Here is a 21,583-nt window from a genome sequence, read left to right as displayed (position 1 = left end):
ACATTTATTTTACAGGAGCAAGCGTCCGTGCACACGCCTCCATTCAAGCAGTACTTTTTTTTATTCGTTAAACTAAGGTGGGAGAAAAATAATAATGACGGACTCCAATATTGTAAACAATCTGTGTTTTATTACAAAGGGATTAAGGCTTTATTTTGAACAATAGTGTCTAATACAGTCAATTCTAAAAGACTCTCATGGACCGGAATGTAGTTTTGACTTTCAAGCAGTTGACCTGCAAATTGTACATAGGTATAGATAGAAAATAATATCAAACATACGGGATAGTTTCAAAAAACAACTTAGTCACTAGGTATTACAGATGATATATTATATTATAACCGCTATAATTGTTTACCGGTACAAATACTGACGAAGTTTAAATTATTTATTGGTCGTATTATGTGCCAGTGACATGAATACTCCATTACATATTATGTCATTTAAATGCAGAACTTGTTATTGATTTTCTGAAAGCACTAGTTGTATTTTATTCTCATGTCTACTGACTGAACCTTAATTTAGCCCTATGTGTTAAGTTACAGTACTTCATCTAGGTGATTGTGTTTTCACTTATCTATATCAAATGCACTTAACTATTAAGACTTGATTAAAAAATAATCATTCAATCATCTCACTTAAATTTCAAATTTATAGTACTAGCCATATATTAATATATTTGTATTTATTCTTAGATAATAAACATATATATTTTTTCCATATAGGATTAATTATAATGTAGGTTTCTATATAGAATGTATTGACATGTTCTAATTAGACTTCTGACATGGATTTTACTGGATGATGGCTTTACGTATCCTTCGAAGTACGAAGGAAAAATCTATTACAAAGTTACTACATTTTACCAAAAATAAAGGAAGTATAAGTATAATGCAGTAACAAACATTTAAAAATTTTACATTAAAAGCACTGGTAGATATCTGGTTTACAATATTTATCCCAGTACTTATATTTACTTGACAAACATGTGACGTGCATGTCAATGTAATTTCAGAGAGAATGCTATTTATTTAATGAAGAAAATTAGAAGCAAGAGTTGGTATTATTTTCGTTTGAAAAATAAAACCTAATTTTGTTTGATATTACAATAATTGGAAGAATTGTGTAGTTGTTTTTTAATATAAATGATGAAACTTGGTTTGTTACAGTCTTATAGTTTCCAAGTTTGCTATTTTATAGTACAAATTTCGGTTTATATTATATTATGATATTTTTGATACTGTTTATAGGCGATGGTTATTAATATTGTTCAGATGGACTTTTTGTATATATGACACTTGAAAGTTGTAATACAGTCGGTGCTTTTACATAGCTCGGAAAACCAATAACCACAAAAGAGGAAAAGGACTGTTCGAAAGGTGATCCATAGAAGCCAACGTAAAGTGACTAAAACAAATACCTATAGAATAAACTTAAGATTGCAGCCAGTCATTTTACTTAGATAGTTTAGGATTTTTGATTATTGTATTCGATTGAAGTAGTCTATATTTAGTAGCATTTTATAGGCATCTATATATCGAGCAATATATAAAAAAACCTTCTTTATTTATATATACTATTTTTTCTTATACCACAAAGATGGCAAATAAACGTACAGGATGTATCTTTTGTGGTATAAAAAAATATTCTAATAGTAGCTTATTATTATTATAGCATTATTGTTACCTATAGATGCCTACAATACTAGGAAAGTTACGTGCGCATTGTCGAACCTAAAGAAACTTTAAATTTACCCTTTTTGAAGAACCCCAAAAAGTATTGTACCGTTGAATAAAGGGACAGGAATACGGTGCTTTTGAGTTAAAGAGGTAATTTGTAATACATAACCAACAAAAGAAATATAACAGAATTTTATATTGGAAAACAATATTATGTAATAATGTTTATCAAAACCAAAGACTAAATTAAAAAAAAGATGCATCATACGTATCTGATATGTATCATACGTATATGATCTTACCAGGTTTTACAATTAAGAATGGATAATTTCAGAGAACTACTAAATGTGAGCCTATATAGAGACCAAATCGTATAATAAAGTATTAAAAACAAACCTGCTAACTACAATTACCCACTACATATTGAGCGGTCGTTACCCGTAGTTAAAAGTTCGACAGTAAAGGCTTCAACATAATAAAATGAATTTTACTCTAAAAACTAGCTTGCGCTGTTTTATCTCCACTTCCGTTTGTTTGCTTTATGGACTGTTTCATTTTTCACAATTCCGAATGCGAACAACGGAACAGAGTGTCACACGGGTATGCTAGTTTCTGTTTATATTATTATTCTTGTGCATAAACGAAGGACGTGAGGCACAGTTTCATAGTAATTATTAAATGTTCCTTCGGTACAAACTGTTTTGTTGAAGACTGGATTTATATTTTTTTAATAACGGGTGAGCATATATTACCATACAAAATATATATATAAAATTTTTTTTAAATGTGTATTACTCGTAATTAAGTCAGAAACAGTGAAACAAATAGTTAGATTTTTAACTAGGATTGGAAAAGAGTCGAGGGACATGGCCAAAATAACCCATATATTCTAAATATTGCTTTTTAATAACGTATATAAAAAGAAAACTTTTATATTTAGGATATTAATACTATTACCAAATTTGGCAAAAAGTTTTATTTTGTTTTCTATCTTTTACACTGTGTATTGTTTTTTACCAATTAAAACTGCCTCTTACGACATTCAGTGATTGACGTATATTTTTAAAGTAGATATCTCTATGTAGAGTGAGACTGCTAATGTATGAATTCAATATTTAAAAAAATTGTTTATTTAATTTAATACAATGAACATTCTAAAAATGTTTTAAAATTAAACACTAGAGAATTGGTAATGAAAATTAATATTTCTAGGCTAAGGGTTGATCTCACAATATGAATTTTCTAAGATCGTTGTCCTTGTGCCTAAATCACTTGACGAAACCGCTACCTAAAATGATTAAAATTAATATTTAATTGTATTATGACTTTGAGAATTTAAAACTCATCATTCATGATCAATGTTAGCACCATTTTACCTTCAACTAATCAATTTTGCCAACAATTGCCGTAAAGTTAAACAAAGCTCAGCAGTCTATAAATATGATAGCCGTGGAAGGTAAACTTCCAGCTCTCAAGGGCGTAATAAAATACAGCAGAGAAAAAGGAGTAATAAAATTTGACTTAGTGATCATCTTGCTGCTCGTAAACATAACAATGTGATTGTTGTTGATATATAATAGTCTTTACACAAGTGTATATGTGGATAGAAACAGTAGATGTAATTTTAATCGGGAGGTTTTTATGGGTAATTTTAATTGAACTAATTCGACGTTTCGAGATTGGAAAGAGTATTTAAAATCAAGAGCCTACATTACATCTAAATTAGCAACTTAATTAGCGTAACACTTGAGTATAATCTTTTAATATATAATCATTATCATCATATCAGCCTTTCATTGTCCACTACTGAACATAAGCCGGGGAGGCTTATTTCGGGGGTTTTGGCAGTAGATGCCACGCTTGGCAGATGGGTTTTAAGAGAGAAGCTGCTGCCCATCCCTCGCCCTCTCTTAGACACCAACCGAAAGGAAGAAGTGGCCTATTCTATGCCGGGACCACATAGCGAAAATAATATGTAATATTTTATACTAATACATTTAGGATATGACAATATTATGACGATTTATGCCGTATAGGGAAGAGCACTGCGTATCCTAAAGTACAGGATTTACCTATTTAGGGAGCAGGGTTTCACCTATATTTAAAAATGTTTGTAACATTTATTTTGAAATAAACTTATAAACTTAAACTTAAAAAAAATATGTGGGAGGCTTTTGTTCAGCAGTGCACGACGATGGCTGATATGACGATTATGATGACGATGATATCTAGAATAATTATTCGTAAATCTTGTCCTCAAATCAAAATAAATCAAAAAAGACAGAGTACTTCATGATTTACAACAACTCAACTTTTTATTTATATTTAAGAACCTTTTCAGTTTGATCCCACATTGAAATACATTACTGTTGCAAAATCTGATTTAACGCGTATCAAATATCTGATTGCAGGTAGTTTAAAATTGTAAAACTTAGTCAAAGGCATTTGTTCCGTTTCGGATGTATATTTGATTCCTAATGAAACAGTTGCGTTAATTATAAGTCCCGGCTGCGAATTGTGTTACAAAAGAGATAATAGGTCGAGAGCTATACATAGATAAATGCAATGTAATCAAATATTTAACAGTTCATGTTCGCATAGGTAGACTATATAATCATAGTTATTAAGGATCGATGCAAACAACCAATAAAACATGAAAATAATTACTAAATATACTATAATTAGTTAAATGGCCTCTTACAGTTTTTAACGGCTCAAAAATATTTATGTTTAGTTAATTCTAGAAAATTGTCAATTAAGTAATATAGTTAGAGTAATTATTTTTAATTAGTTTCTGAATTATTTGGTCATAATTTCTTAAGGATATCTATAGCTATATGTCTATTTAAGTTATAACAGACAAAAACAATTAATATTTTTTAGACTGTCAGTAACTATCATGTGCCCACTCATGCAAAGATAAGTAGATAATCAAGACGGATTTGAAAGTAAATCTTATTGTACTCTACAGAGCTTCTTGTTTAGATTTAAATAAATACCATTTTATACTTACGAGTACAACACCGTTGTTTATTATATTTATATATATATATATATATATATATATATATATATATATACATTGTATTTTATAAATAATTATAATCACGGAAAGTTTAAAATTGATTGAGTAATAAACATCAAACATTTTACAAAATTTAACTTTATATTATTAGTACAAATATTGTAATAACAACTTTTTCTGTAGAAATATATAATGTTTTTAAATATTTACAATAATGAGTCAGAAACCATTTAATACCAGCATGTGTAATCTGTTAATTATGTAAGTCGACACTGTACAAGATTAGTGTTGCATAAGAGAGTAGTTCGAGCATAATTAATTGGTAATCAATACTTGCTACATGTTTGTTTAGCAATAATTAAACAATTAAACAGACCATTCATGCGGGATTATTGGCTACAGTTGTTGTATTCTGTAAGGAAAATAAATAAGTACCTACTTACTAATCAAATAAAGTAAATAATTATTTGTTTTCCTCTCAACGCCCAACGGGCAATGTACCTTGTAATAATTTCATCGATACTGGTCATTATTCCTCTTTGCTTATTTTTTACAGATACTTTCTTTTCTTTTATAGAAGCTTGAATGATAAACAAACTAATGGCCGACCTGCTGGAAAATGGTAACTGTCGCCTATAGACATGAACAGTACCATGGACATAAAAGAGTATACTGTTTCGCCTATGATATCCCCCATGCGTTGCCATTCCTGAGGACTCAAGTGTTATTCCTCTGTATCCTGTAAATTCACTGCCATATCCCACCCTTCAAACCGAAACACAACTATGTAAACATAGCTGCTTCACGGTAGAAACACGAATGGAACAGAGGTGCCCAAAAAACTACTTTTGTACAAAGTCTTTCCGTCTGATTATTTTAAACAATTATATTATTAGATATATTTTCAACCAACTTAAGAGATTAATGTGGAGATTTTTAATACATTTATTTTATTTTCAATAAATACACTAAAAAAACTATTACTTTATTAATACTGTTTTTTATTTCAAAGATCTTCTAAATATAAACTTCAAATCCAATTAAATTATAATAAAATGAAGCAGATCTCTCAATCTTATACAATAGAGATAAAAAGAGTAGAACTCTGATTTGTCTCAAATTTGACAGAATTGAAATAAGTAGTTCTTTTTTCGTACAAAACGTAAATTAATGGTACTTCTACTATTAGGCACTTATGTCAATGCTTTTAAACTATTTCAATAAAACCCCATGCTAAATCTGTAAACAAAAGTAAAAAACTGCTGAAAACGACGAAAAGCATTCTATTTAAATATTGCTCTGAAGAAATGTGGAGAAAGCACCGTCTCAAAAGGTAGATTTGTCGCTAGAATTCCAACTGCTGGTTTAATTAGCCAGTTTAATGAATGTCGGGGCACGTACGCTGTAAACGCGGCCCATTACCTGCGTAATTCACGCAATGATAACAATGGAGGGGGCGCTCCTGTCGCGTTGTAGCCAACAAAGATTCGCTGTAGATTTGAAAGAATTATATTAAGTGGTTTTGGTGTTGATATTTTATATATAAGAAAAACGAAGGGTTTCAGTTTTAATGAAATAATTGTATAGTTATGTGATCAGATAATCAGGATATCAGCCGTCTACTGCTGAATATACCTCTTCTATAATAGGGATTTAGTAAGTAGTTGCCACGCTTGGCAGGCGGGTTGGCAACCACAATTACGCTTTGATGATGTTTTAAGAGGGACGCTGTTGCCCATCTCTCAACTATTAAATCCCCTTAGTCGCCTCTTATGACACCTGGGGGAAGGAGGGGATGGCCCATTCTATGCCCAGTCCACGCAGCTATATCATTATATAATTCGAAAAATGTAGCATTACTAGCATTAAGATACTATTAAATGTTGACAATTAGTACAAGTAAAAGATGTAATTCTTCGACCATTTTGTGAGATGTGACAAAGATAAAAAAACTTTGGGATTTAGCGAAAGATTACCTATTACATATCAAGAAAAATTCCCAGTATATTTACATTAGATAGAGCCATCCTTACATACTATAACAAACATGATTCAAACATATCACTACTGTTGCTTTCTAAGCTACTAAGTTTAAAAAAAATTTTGACCAAGCCTGCATACAAAAAATGTCTTCATTAAATTCAACAATTTTCAGACGTGAATTCTTATTGTGCTAAACATCACTTAAGTATAGAAATAAATCTCTTATCCAAAACTCACATACAATAACCATGAATATTTAAATCATGTTTCGGAATGAAACTTTTTACAAGCGCCTAATGAATGCCGATGGAGGAAAACAAAAGTTACAATTCGGCTTTGTAGAAGTTTATAAGTATAAAATTTTTATTGATGACAAGAAATAGAAACAACGTTTATCAGATTTTGTTCTTAATGTTTCTTTAAAAGCTTTTATATTTTTACTTATGCTAATCCAGAAGTCGAGAGCAATAATATGGCAAAAATATGACAGTCAGAGACACGGGTCTCGGTAAAATGGTATAAGCGGGCAAACTTGAAACATAATTTAGCCGTTTCCACTTCGCTCTCACCTAAGGGGCCCGCTTTTGCTTTCCTAAAACAACTTTATTATGAGGAAATTGGTCTAATTGATAGGACAGAAATTTTTGCTTTATATCATTGTAATTAATCTGTTAGATATCTTAAATTAATTTGTGTATACTGATGTTAATTTATAAAAAATAAAAATTATTTTAAACATTGGCAACTATGTCCTCGAATTTTTCTATGTATTTTTAAAGTTATTCTATGTCATTTTATCTGCATACATAACATTTATATTGTGCAAAATTGGTTTGGTCTTTTATACATTACAAACATTCAAATGTTTTTTTTTATACAACTTAGAATGGCAAACAAGCTGACGGACCACTTGATGGAAAATGGTAACCGTCGCCTATAGACATAAGCAGTACCATGGACATAACAAAGTATACTGTTTCGCCCATAATACCGCCCATGCGTTGCCATTCCTGATGACTCAGGTGTTTTTCCTCCGTACCCAGTAAATTCACGCCATATCCCACCCTTCAAACCGAAACACAGCCATGCAAACACAACTGCTTTACGGTTGAAACACGAATGGGACAGAGGTACCCAAGCAATCGACTTTTGTACAAAGTCTCCCTCTGATATCTTTATTTTCGTAAATTTCCTTATTACTATCGGAAATATTAAAGATTTTAATTTTTAAATCTTAAATGAAATATTGATAGTTACAAAAGATACTTATTTTATAATAAGTAATATAAAAAACTAAACATATATAATGAACATTCGCTCTTCTGAATCTATGGGTTAAAATAAATTCTAAGGATATTCATAATATTCCTGTCCTGTATGAATATATGTAAGCATTAGCTGAATCCAGCAGCTTCGCTCGCATAACCTACTCATGTATCAAATTTCAATCAAACGAACGAGTAACGAACATCTATCCATCTATCTTTATAACTTTACATCATCATCATCATCATCATTTCTGCCAATATCCCTCCACTGCTGGACATAAGTCTCCCCCATAGACTGCCATAAAGAACTATCCTGAGCCACCTGCATCCACTAACTCCTTGTAATTTTACAACTTTACAGTTATAATATTAATAGTAATAGGATTAGTTTCTATTGATTTTATAGTTTATTTATTTTATTCTATATTGATGATTAGACGGAACATATGTTTAGTTGAAACTTATAATTGTAACCACTAACTAGATAATATCCTTTTCAAAACAATTGGAAATTCGGCTGTGAAAGGGTATTTATTATATAAATAAAACGAAAAGTATTTTTTACAGATTCGCAAGAATATGGGTAGATATAGCTATCCCACGGGGTGAAGAAAGTATTGCAGGATCGTCCGTGCCATACAAACTCTCAGTAAGTGCAACCAAGGGCCCAATTCAGTTAAATTATTACAGCTGAATCGTACGCAAAGTAGAACGAACTATCAGCTCCAATTCACGTACAAACAATTGCTTCAATCGAACTATTTATTAGCTAATTTATTTAACAAAAGATGAAAGAAAGACCCTTTAAGAGTAAACAAAAGAAACATCAATACTCAATAAAACAAACATTAATATTGTATTTAAATTACAAATAATAAATATGTTAAGGTAGGTGAGTTATACATGCATGTTTAAGTATATATCTTAGAATCTTGATTATGTAGATGTTCAACCAACCATGATCGTACATACACGACCACATTACACACTGTTAATTTATATATTTAAGTAGCTAACGTTACTTAGTTACGCTATTATTCTCATACATTAAATATAATTATATATCAATATCGGTGTAATCCTATTATAATTGTCATTGACTCATATAGATACATCAGACGTATAATCGCCCTGATTAAGATCCTATTATAATGCCAAAGCCAGATAAAGCTCTCTTAGGGAACCTTTGTATTACATGTTATCAATATTAAATTTAGCTGACCAAAAATAAGAAGGTAAGTGTTTATGGGGAGTGTTTTATAATAGCATTATTTTGCAATGTAATTTTTTCGAATTTTATTCCACTAAAATAATATGCTAGCTTATTTATTTATTACAAAAATATTTAAAAAATAAATAAATGGACAATTCAAGTTTGTTTTTCTTACGACAACAATAAATTGATTTTATTTTTATGCGAGTTCTATGTTGTGGACAGCACATAGACTATTTCTTTTCATCAAGTAGACTCTTACCCTAGTAAACATTTTTAGTCAAAACCATACCTGCAAAACCAGTTAAATAATAACATATGCATTTCCTGTTTACAAATTTTAACAAGCGAAGTTATATTTCTATTTACTCTAGTATATTAATGTTTGACATCATATAAAACAAAGACAAATAGCGCGGTTGTTATACCTCGAAACTTCAGTGGTTTTAACAGGCTATCCACACAATATGAGTTGGCTGAGTCGTTAACAACAAACCCGTTGTGAGATTTAAGTGAGCAATAACATATCGCTAACGACTGCTCATTTTGTAATCTACGAAGTAAACGTGACGAGGGCGCGGCACTGGCAACTTAAGACTCTTGAGACACTCCGCATCCCCTCTATCGCTTTTACTTGTATCATTTTAGTAGGGTTACCATTTCATTGTGTTTATTATGTGTGTGTTTAGTATGTGTATTGCAAATAATAATTTAAGAAACCATATTATGACGGATATTGACGGAGCATGTTAGTTTCATTAATTTGTACGTGAAAAATGGTGCAGATATTAAAGTGGTGTATGTGCAGATATTAAGATGCTGTGAGTCTCCCATCAGCTACTAAGAGTTATGGGGTAATAACCCTTTGCCAGTAATAGGCATATATATATATATATATATACCTATTACCAGAGGGAGACTTTGTACAAAAGTCGATTGCTTGGGTACCTCTGTCCCACTCGTGTTTCAACCGTGAAGCAGTTGTGTTTGCATAGCTGTGTTTCGGTTTGAAGGGTGGGATATGGCGTGAATTTACTGCTCATGTCTATAGGCGACGGTTACCACTTTCCATCAGGTGGGCCATCAGCTTGTTTGCCATTTTAAGTTGTATAAAAAAAATATGAAAGAATGCTTTTCAATTTAGTCTGTAATTTAACTAGCATAAAACAAAAATAAAAACTAATATGCATTTCGAATTGTAAATTTTTTATATATTTTTCAAATAATAGACATATAGAAAATTGTCTTAAAATAAAATAATTTTTTGAGAGTACTTGGACAATTTCACACTATGGTCCAAACCGCACGTGATGTGAAACCACCCAAAACCACACCAAGTCGTATATATAGATATGACAACCCTATATTATTAAAGTAAAACAAACTACATGTTAGTAAATAACAATGACAGCTTATGGCGCCTGATATTTAATATATGACTTGATTACTTGTCTATAAGTATCTAATTACACTAATGAGTGACTTGAGAATTCGAGTGTGGGTTGTTATGTGTGATAAACACAGGGCGTGTCACTTTAATACTTAATTACGATACCGGAGTTAATAATGAAATGTTAGCGAATATTCCTTTGCCGTTGTTCCTATATATTTTCGTTTTATTTACTTTTAGTCTTAGAAAGTTATTTTAGCATTTGCAAAATAATACCTTTACTTTTTTACGAGTAAATAGTTTTTGTAGGCAAATATTTATACTTTTTTAGTTTATTAATTTCAAGTAAATGTATTAACATGTTGTTTTGTGGGAACTTGAAATGGCAGTGAAGAGATTTTTTTTATAAACGAAAATGGTAATAAGCATGCAATATGCTCGATACATTACATACATATACATTTGTAGCTAGTAAGCGACTATAATACCCGATATATCATGTGCCAAACTTTGAAGAAAATATTGTAGAACCCGATGCTGTTATAGTTTCGTTCCGTAAAGCTTGGCATTGTTTTATCAGAAAGACTTGATACAAAGTGTCTCTTTAGGAGCAAAAATCATTAGGAATGGGGTCTAATGTCTCCATCTTAGCCATATCAGGTCAAGCTAAGCGTGAACCCCTTTAAAATGTGATGTTAATTTTTGGCAAATTCGCTACAATACATTAACTGGCGTGACTTCACCTTCATCTATCATCACTCACTGGTACCTTGATTTAAATGTAAATTGGACTCTTTTTTCCGCACTAAGCCTCTCTTTTGGAACGTTGTACGTATGATTAGCACTCTGATACTACCATTTCATTGCATTAAAAACCATTAATATCATTGTTTATTCTGTAAAATCCATAGTGCATTACATATAAATAAGCAAAAATTTTAACTTCCGTCAGATTGGCCGTCACTTTGTTGGCTGTATAAAAACAGCTCTTTATATTTTTCATATTTTTTTCTGATACTGTTGGAGTTTTAATTTACTATCCGCTAATAAAAATCCCCTGTCAACTACTCCAAATTTAGTACAGTGTTATCTGAACGCTTCGTCGTGTGTACAGTGAAAACTAAATATAAATGATATCTATGTCTATGTAAATTATATCTTTGACACTTAAATTACCTTTTAGTGTTTGCTAAATAATATTGAAGTTTTTTTTTAGTAGAAGAACAATCATTCAAATTTCAATATTTCAAAACAATTACCAAATACCACCTTCAAATAATTGTGGTTCCCATATTAAACGAGCTTAATTGATATCCTTCTATATGAAAATAGTTGGACGGTAATTATATCTCTTGGAAGTGACAACACTACAATTAACATTGGAAAACAAAATTACGTGTCAATATAAGTCTTTGTATCGACATTTCAATAGAGTGTTGTCCACGGTGATATTGCCTCCAACAATAATTGTGGCAGCTCCGAAATGGATACCCATTTATCCTATAAAAGTATAGCACCACATGTGGGAATCATGAGGATGCTAGGCTTTTATCAACTCAGTACGAAGACACCAAAGATATTTCGAAATATCCATTATGTCTATATGCGTGTAATTCTTTTATTATTCGTATTATATGCGATCCAACAATTTTTGAAACTCTACGAAGTAAAGTATCACATTGATATTTAAAATATTATCCACTTAGATTATTATTATTAACAACATTATACGAATATATGTATACTTTTAAATAATTGTGTGTAATTTATATTATTTTAAATAAATTGATTTTATTGTTTAGAATTTAATAAGACTATTTGACTCTTACAAGAAAAATGTTGACTATAGTCCATCCTCAAAATAAACCGTAACAATAAAAAAAGTTAAGTCGGTTTAAAAATTGCGATGTTAGCAAATATAATGTATATATATAGGGACATAAAATACCTGAGTCGAATTGACTTTCTTTTAAGCCCGCTAAAAAAGACAAGGTACTTAATTATTTTTTTTATAAATAAAATTCTTGTTAATTTTCAGGTGCGTGACGACGCTGATAAAGTAATGAGCACGATGTTTTTATTTTTGACCTACACTGACTGTATTTTCAAAGCTGTGGTTGTAATGATGAAAACGGATGAAATCGAAGAGGTTTTCGATATTATGAAAGGTATTATAAATGAATAAGTGATTTAGCAGCCAGAAAAGAGTTGTAGATTTTTTTATGTCACTGAGATGGCAAACAACACGACTTAATAATTAATTATCGTAGCTTGTTGACGCTTGCAATAGGAAAGGTAATGCACAGGGATTATTGCTGACCCCGAAAAAAACTGTACCTATTTTTTAAAAACATAATGCTATAGTCTCTGGAGAAAATCTCAATATGGAACCTATTTATAATCTGAGCGTCCGCGGGAGGAAGTATTTCTAAAAATGTACTATACGTAACTATCTAAGTTGTAAGGTATGGAGATGAACATCCTGATGGCTAATAGTGCGATGATAGAAAGTAGACGTAGGTATCCAATTAAACACTTCCTGAGAGCATTATACTTCTATTATACAGGCGACAGAGCACGCAAAAGAGTCTGAGTCTCTTTGAAAATTTAAGGGTTCGATACTACTAGTGATTTTTGAACAATTGATTAGGTACTTATTATTTTAGATAAATTATGCATTAGTGTACCACTTTTGTGATTGTATTCTTCCTATATAGATCACATTTTTATATTCTGAAAATACATTTTACTATTATGGAAATAACAATATATTTCAAACGTATAGTAAATAATCTATTACAAAGTTTCGTTATATTATAATTAATACATATTCCATCTGTATCAGGTCCATTATATAATCAAGGTGATCCAGAACACCGCCCGATTTTACTGGAAGCAGGGAGACAAGGACTGATAGTTCTTCGAACGTTTAACTACATGTGTATTATTACATGCATACTTTGGGTTGTACATCCAACAATAAAGCACATTCAAGGAAAAATAATTGAATTCCCAGTATGGCTGCCATTTGAATACAACTCAAATCCACGGTAAGTACCTACTTGGATATTTGGAATATAAATGCTTGTTTATTTTTCATTTTTGTATTTTGTCAACAAACTCTAAATGGTATAAATAATAATTGTATTGTGATGCAAAAATATGGCCATATTATTATTTAGACACTTACCCCCTATGAACTATTGCAGAGGAGCAATTTTTTACCTAGTTATTACAAATAAATACATTCTACTGAATAAATCAAAGGAGTCTCTCGTTGATACAACAGATTATTTTGCCTCTTATATATTTAAATACATATATTATTTCTATAATTACATTATTTTACATGATAAAGATCCATATAGGGCCTTATTCTTAAGAATCAGACTTACGAATATCTAGAATCCACTGTATGCAAAGAGTTGCTTTGAATTATTTTTGATTATTTGCTAGTTTGTTGCTAATTATCAACTCTGCAGTGTGTTCAACTATAGTTAGTTAATAATGATAAAATATATTTTGCTTTTAGTTACTATTTTGCGGCTCTTTATATTGTTACACAGACAACGTGGGAAGGCTATGCCAACAGTACCATCGATGTACTTATAGTCTTTTTATTAGTGCAATGTAAAGCACAGATATCTATTATCAGGTAAGAAAGTAGACATTTTTTTAAATCATAAAGACAGTTTAATTGTATACAGTCCGTTTGATAGAAACGTTTATGATGCCCTACGCCATAGATTCATAGGCCCCTAGGCCCTATGGAGGTCAACAACACCAGGAATCACGTGCAGTTGGGAGAAGGGATTGTTAGTAATAGGGATTAGTAATCCCATTACTAGCAATACGCCCTGTCAGGTCGACCTCCTCTCGGGTCCCCCTAGAAACCGCCGTGTCCAGTATCAAGTGAATTTTTTTTTTTTATACAACTTAGAATGGCAAACAAGCTGGCGGCCCACCTGATGTAAAGTGGTAACCGTCGCCTATAGACATGAGCAGTACCATGGACATAACAGAGTATACTGTTTCGCCCATGATACCTCCCAAGCGTTGCCATTCCTGAGGACTCAGGTGTTATTCCTCTGTACCCAATAAATTCACGCCATATCCCACCCTTCAAACCGAAACACAGCCATGAAAACACAACTGCTTCACGGTTGAAACACGAATGGAACAGAGGTACCCAAGCAATCGACTTTTGTACAAAGTCTCCCTCTGGTAAATTTATTTATAATTTATAAATAATTTATTATGATGGGCTAACTCACTTGCTTTTTCATCCTTACCCATCACTACTCACTGGTGCCCCGCCAGTGTATACCGATAGCGCAGACGGGGCTACCATTCCATTATCATTCATTTTAAAAAATAACGTGCACCTCGTCAACTCTGATGAAATCTTATGCCTTAACAATTCCATACTGTATTATCTAGGGAAACCTCAGAAAAATTATATGTTTAATCTTCTATATGATTTTTTTTAATGTATGATAATGGAATGGTAGCCCAGCCTGTGCTATCAGTATATACTGGCGGGGCACCAGTGAGGGATGATAGGTGAAAATGAAAACAGGTTAGTTGGCCCGTCGTGACGAATTTATTAGGAATTAATAATTTCCAGGAGGTACAGCGTGGTCGATCTGATGATACCCACTCAGACCGGCCTATACCCATATGAATAAATAAGAAAAGAAAACGGCATATAAAAAATTTGAGAATAAATACAAGAAACACAATTTAATAATAAACTTTTAAGTAATGTCCCAGGAGTTTCTTCATGCTGTTTAGCTCTATAATAGTATGGAACTAAGTAGTTAAGGGAAAATGTAATAAATATATCAGTAGTTTTATTTGTAACTCTTCATATGTATGCCTCTATACCTAAATATTCAAATTATACATTACTAGCCACTTAATGTGACATTATGTCTACTCTGGAGAACGTATACTTGAGAATGTTACAATTTTATATTCGTAAGTTTCTTTTTTATACCACTGAGTAACTAGTTCGTATTTAAAACAGGCTCTGTTCTTTAGTCCGAATGACGCAAGACAGAAATATCTAAGTCGAATGCTGGAAATTCCAAACGAACACGAGAAATTGTTTTATGGGATAGAAATAGAATAGTAATTGCCTACGTTATTGGTATACACTAACGAGATACTTGTGATTAATGATAAGTGAGAATGAACTCGGATTAATTTACTTATCATGGCATATTCACTAGAAATTAACCAGCGTACTTACTGTCATTAAACTATAGTATTAAAGTTAATGTACTAAAACAAACCAAATCACACTCATGTATGTTTATGGTAACAAAACCGGGTGTAAAACAGTATTTACTTATACCTACTTTAGGGTCGGTAACGCGCGAGTGATATCCTTGTTGCTACAGGCGTCGATAGGTTACGGTAACCTCGTTTACCGTCAGACGGGCCACATATTTGTTTGCCACTATCGTAGTATAAAGTAATACTATTATTACCTATATTGATAATATGAAAATTGTTGAGATAATTTTATATGATAGGTGTTACATATTGTTACTATAGTGTATGGAAGCTAAGTTATAAAACTCTTTGAATAGGCCTAAGTTTCAGAAGGTGTACTCAGAATAAGAGAGCAGAAGGTATCTTTCAAATTTTCGTTACAATTTTGACAAATCATATGCATTTCATAAGTAGATATTATACTTTAACTTTAAGCAAACTGGATTGACATAAGAATAATACGCGTAAATATATATACAGTAATACGTGTAACTGTATTTTTGTCGAGAATACACGTAAATCAATCCGATTTTCTTACTGGTACAGTAAAGAAACTTCTGGAAAATTTCACACTTCTGGCAACTATACAAGTCGTTTGATTCATTCGCAGATGTAACCTACTCGTAAATTTCACGAGTTTTATATTTTTAGGGTCGAACTTCAGAGGTTAGTAATGAAAAGTCAAGAAGAAGCGAATGCATTATCCTGCCATTTTACAGTCATTGCTGAGAAACGTATTAAGAAAATATTGGTACACCACAGGCAGATTGTAAAGTAAGATTTATTTTTAAAGTTACCCAGGTATGGTATAACAATTATTTATAAAAGAAATCTGGATATATTTCAGAACGGCTGACAAAATACAGGATATATTTGGCTACGCTGTCTTTTATCAGTTATTGGTAGCAGGTTGGATACTGTGTACATCAGCCTATAGAATGGCTAGTGTGAGTATATTAGTTATATTATACTTGGATGTTACATCCTCAAGATTTAATAGAACCGTGTAGTCCTATCCTTCTCGATGGCAGCGCCTCGTTTTTAGATTTATAACAAAAAATAGTTCAAATGTAACTTATCTATATGCGTTCTTCCCATTACCTGTTATCTGTCCTCGTTATAAAGGAAATATATATTATAAATTGTGTGCATCATTTAAGTGACCAAGGAGATATTTTTTTTTTCAGTGGATGACAATGAAATGGTAACCCCGTCTGCGCTATCGGTATACACTTGCAGGGCACCATTGAGTGATGATAAGTAAGGATGAAGCAAGTCAGTTAGCCCATCATGACGAATTCATCAATAATTAACCATGATGGTTTCTAGGGGGAACCGCGTGGAGGTCGACTTGATAGGATATATTGCTAGCAATGGGGCAGTCAGACCCCATTACTAACAATCCCTTTCCTCCCGAGATATTATATTACTAACTTGCATATAATATCTCTCGGTTATAAATATAGATATGCATATACATGTATATACATAACAACTGTCTTTCGTTGGGATAGGCAGACTCAATAATAAAATAAATATTATGTTAAATATATAAATATAACATGAAAAATGAATATAAATTGTTAATCGGTAAAGTATACTGGCAATTCGTACTTTTTAACACTTATTAAGTACTTACCTAACAAAGTTCAAGTAAATAAATAACCCAATATTTAAATATAATAAGTTTAGCTCTTGTTGTCATGCTATCTAAATGCATTTTATATTATCCGTTAACTGTCCACTGCTGAACATAGGCCTTCGCCTTGGGGGGTTTTGAGTTTTTTGGTTTTGTTTTTATAATTTAATATAAATTTTTTAGCCATAAATTATGGCATGCATACTTATATACCGAGTAGAGTATTGAACGTATTTCATATAAAATACACAACATATTACTTGTTAGTAATGGAGACTGAGAATTCCATTGCTGGCAATATACCAACTCGATCTCGATCAATAATAACCAGGTCGACCTCCTCGCGGTTCTCCCTGGAAACTGTCATGGTTAATTCCTTATGAATTCATCATGATGGGCTAACTGGCCTGTTTTCCTTCTCATCTATCACCCTACACTGGTGCTCCGCAAGCGTATACGCTATACCGGTATAACGATATACCGTTAGCGCAGGCGGGGTTACCATACTATTTTCACGAAATCACTCATCAAAAAAAAAAAGTTGTATTTCGATTTGGAGAATAATATATCGCAGTAAAATTATATGTTATGGAGGAGAGATATTAGTCAGTAATAGTTCTGTTAGTAGTGAAATTAAAGAAAATAATTCTGATCAAATAACCAGTGATATGGGCTTTCGCAAGATAACACCTAGTTTACTAAAATATGTAGAAAATATATAGTAAAAATAATATTTAAAGATGATCTATTTACTACGACGCAGTAACTACGTTATAACATCTTTAATGAGTCAGTATTTTATTACTAAGCAACTAGTTAAAGTTTAATCAGGTATAATATAATCTAATCTTTAAGGAAAATTTCTTTAGTGAAAAAGAAAAAGAAATAAGTAGGTAGACTTTTAAAACCACAGGTTTATTCGGCAAAGGACCAACTTCAGACTTTCTTTAATAAGCTAAGATTTACAGGAATCTATATAAATAAAATGTGCATAACGAACTTTTGTATTTATCTTACTTCTTTAAATATATCAGCGAACAACTGGTTGATCCGATTTTAATTGAGATTAAATATGTAGCGATTTCCTTTAAGGGATTTCCCTTGTAATTTAAACAAAATTAATGTGACTTCCTATAACTACCTACTTAATGAAATTTCAATTTCAGGTGACTCCTTTATCTGTGGAATTCTTGTCTATGCTGATGTATATCAGTTGCATCTTATTACAAGTATTCATATATTGTTATTTTGGAAGTGAAGTTACTTATGAGGTAGACATTTAATTATTTATCTCTTATTGAATATATATTTATGTAACGGTAGTTATAAGCAATAGTCGACTGATGTTGTTATGCTGAACTTATACATTAGGTATAGTTACATTGACATTCGTGAATTGTTTTTTGTGCTGCATCTGAGCTAATTTGTCCAATAATTAAATAATATTCAAGTTAAGAGTTAACAAAAGTTGATATATTGTTTACTAAACTTAAATTAACTTGTTTTGGGTGTATGGATTAGTTTAAAAATTTAACCAAAATTTAAATTTCTACTATTAAAGTTTGGTTATCTTCTAATTAAATCAAATAGTTCAGTTTTTTTTACAGATATCCACTTCTAGTCAAACATATTAAAATGCAACATGACTAGGATTTACCTACAGTTGTCACTCGGGATATTACTATTATTCTTGATATTGTCTTTTTTTATATTCATTAAAATTATTACTGACTTTATTACTTTACAGAGTTACAAAATATAGTCAAGTTTACAAACTGACGTAGGTAATTTATTTACAGAGTGAAATGTTGACAGAATCTGTATACTTCATGAACTGGCTCGCATTACCAGTAAAACTTCGACGGACCATTATTATTTTTATGGAGAGAATCAAACGTCCCATAAGACCCATGGCTTGTTACATCGTACCATTCTCCAATGCCACATTCGTATCGGTAAATTTTAAGTATTGTATCTAGTCTATATTTATCTTCACGGCAAAATTTTTATTATATTTATTATAGGTAGGTGTTCGTCTTATAACATATACTATATTACTATATTTGAACCTTGAACACCTGACACTGAGACTTAACACCTGACATTGAATATTTGAAGTAGTCGTAAATTATGTACATTCTTAAACTTGAATATTCCTTATTCACACATTATTTTTTTGAGTCAAGAAACATAAATTACAAATGTATAGGATGACAAACCGCCCCCTACTGAAAAAATAAAGTTGCATATTATTGAAATTTTAACCCATGAAGCACTCTTAAATAAGGTATTACATAATAATTAGTAATAAATATAGCGTTGGTCTGGACTTTAATTTTTAGTGAACAAATATAATTTTGAATCTCTAGTCAGTCATCTTGCATTATTGTCAATAGAGTTCAAGGTATTCTGTTAGAATAGTCTAATTCAGCGACCGGCAACGTTTGGACAGGCAAGGGTCATCATTATCATTATCATAACAGCCTTTAACTGTTCACTAATGAACATAAGCCTCCCCCTAGGGGGTTTTGCCAGTAGTTGGCACGCTTGGCGTGCGGATTGGCAATCGTAACTAGGCTTTGGAGATGTTTTAAGAATGCCGCGCCCTCCCTTATCGTCTCTTACGACACTCATGGGAAAGAAAGGGGTGGCCTATTCTATGTCGAAACCACACGGGAAAAGTCATATAGTGACAAAATGAGATGGAGGCAGCTTTTCATAATTTTTATAAGAGGTATCTGTCTATTGATATAGGTATTATGGGTGTGATAAAAATTCATGAATATTATATTTACACATAACGTAACTATTTATTTATGCAAACTCTAACGAGACATACCTTACCTTACCGTAAAATTGTGGAATAGCCTTCTTCGTGATATGATATTTATTTCGTTCTTTAACCACGGACACTTCAAATACAGCTATAAAACATTTAGTAAGTAGGCATAATATGGTCAACAGTTGAGAATAAACATTCTCTCTTCTAACATAAAAAAGAATTTTCCAAATCGATTTAGAACTGATGGAGTTATGAGGTAATAAACATAAAAAAATACAACCAAATTGAGAACTTCCTTTCGAAGTCAGTTGATAAATGTTTTTTTTAATATTAAAGTTTGCCATTTTGTTACAGATTGTACGGAGTTCATATACTTTTTACGCATTTTTGAAGAACTCAAACGACAGCAGTACTTAAAACTCTAAGATCACTATATACGATTAATATGAATGCATTTGTATTTATTTATACATAAGATACTAGATACTTTCATTTCAAATAAAACAATATTAGACACATTGATATAAGTAGATTAGTACGTAATTTAAAATAAATAAAATCTGTAAAACTGTGGTTTCTCAAAGTTTCAATTAGGTACAAGTATTCGAAAATTATATTGAGGCGTTATTACGCCTGAATATAATTTTGCACAGCAAATTTGCTGTGCTCTTATTACTTTTAAGTACAATTTATAGTCATATTATTTAATTACATTTACAAAGAATTTTAAAGTATAAGTACAGAGATTAATTATCCAAAAGAACTTAAAACTTGAACAAAATATGTGTACGTGCTTGTATAGTTACCTAGATTGTACAAAATAATTAATAATGATGAAATTACAATTTTTAATTGTACACATTACAACCTACCCGAATTTGTTTTATTTTGGCCACCTTATGATTATTTTTTTATAATGGTACAGTACATTGACATAGAATCAATCACTTGAAGGAAGTGATTATGAAATCTATTTGTGTGGTCCACACAAGATTGCATCTAACCTGCGGCCCACGCTATGCCGGCTTACATAAACACTTTTTCAAACCTCTCTTGAAGGAATCCATGTTATAATTGGCAGGAAACATAGATCCTAGAAGGATTTAAACTGATAAATAAAATAGACTAAACTGCTAAAGATTTTAGTCCAAGTATGAATCTCATCAACAGTGTAAGGGTGCATCCTGTACCCGGGATAATTTCAAATAATTTCCCAGAACATGCTCCATGAAACAATCGGCAAAAGTGCTAAGGGAGGCGATATCATGACGCAGTTGTAAAGATTCGAGATGGTTACAGACCTCCCAATCTCCTATAACTCGAA

The 21,583-nt window shown here is 31.5% G+C and overlaps 1 protein-coding gene across 3 annotated transcripts; it reads left to right on the top strand.

Moving 5' to 3' along the window:
* Positions 1 to 2,285: 2,285 nt before the first annotated feature.
* Positions 2,286 to 21,110, top strand: LOC113519032 (odorant receptor 94a). Of its 3 annotated transcripts, XM_052892729.1 has the most exons (10): positions 2,286 to 2,416; positions 8,523 to 8,604; positions 12,597 to 12,726; positions 13,404 to 13,608; positions 14,091 to 14,213; positions 16,490 to 16,612; positions 16,686 to 16,785; positions 18,644 to 18,748; positions 19,277 to 19,432; positions 20,614 to 21,110. In XM_052892729.1, exons 3-10 carry the CDS (start codon positions 12,621 to 12,623, stop codon positions 20,674 to 20,676), a joined length of 981 nt encoding a protein of 326 aa, XP_052748689.1. In that variant the 5' UTR covers positions 2,286 to 2,416; positions 8,523 to 8,604; positions 12,597 to 12,620; the 3' UTR covers positions 20,677 to 21,110. The 3 variants fall into 3 exon arrangements, with proteins under 3 accessions (XP_052748689.1, XP_031770424.1, XP_026759878.1); XM_031914564.2 differs by lacking the exons at positions 2,286 to 2,416; positions 8,523 to 8,604 and adding an exon at positions 11,997 to 12,167; XM_026904077.3 differs by lacking the exons at positions 2,286 to 2,416; positions 8,523 to 8,604 and adding an exon at positions 11,997 to 12,224.
* The last annotated feature ends 473 nt before the right edge of the window (positions 21,111 to 21,583 follow it).

This window comes from Galleria mellonella, unplaced genomic scaffold, assembly GCF_026898425.1.
Source record: "Galleria mellonella isolate WM207_F2 unplaced genomic scaffold, CSIRO_AGI_GalMel_v1 utg165, whole genome shotgun sequence".
Lineage (NCBI taxonomy): Eukaryota > Metazoa > Arthropoda > Insecta > Lepidoptera > Pyralidae > Galleria > Galleria mellonella.
This window is presented reverse-complemented; position numbering and strand designations above follow the sequence as displayed.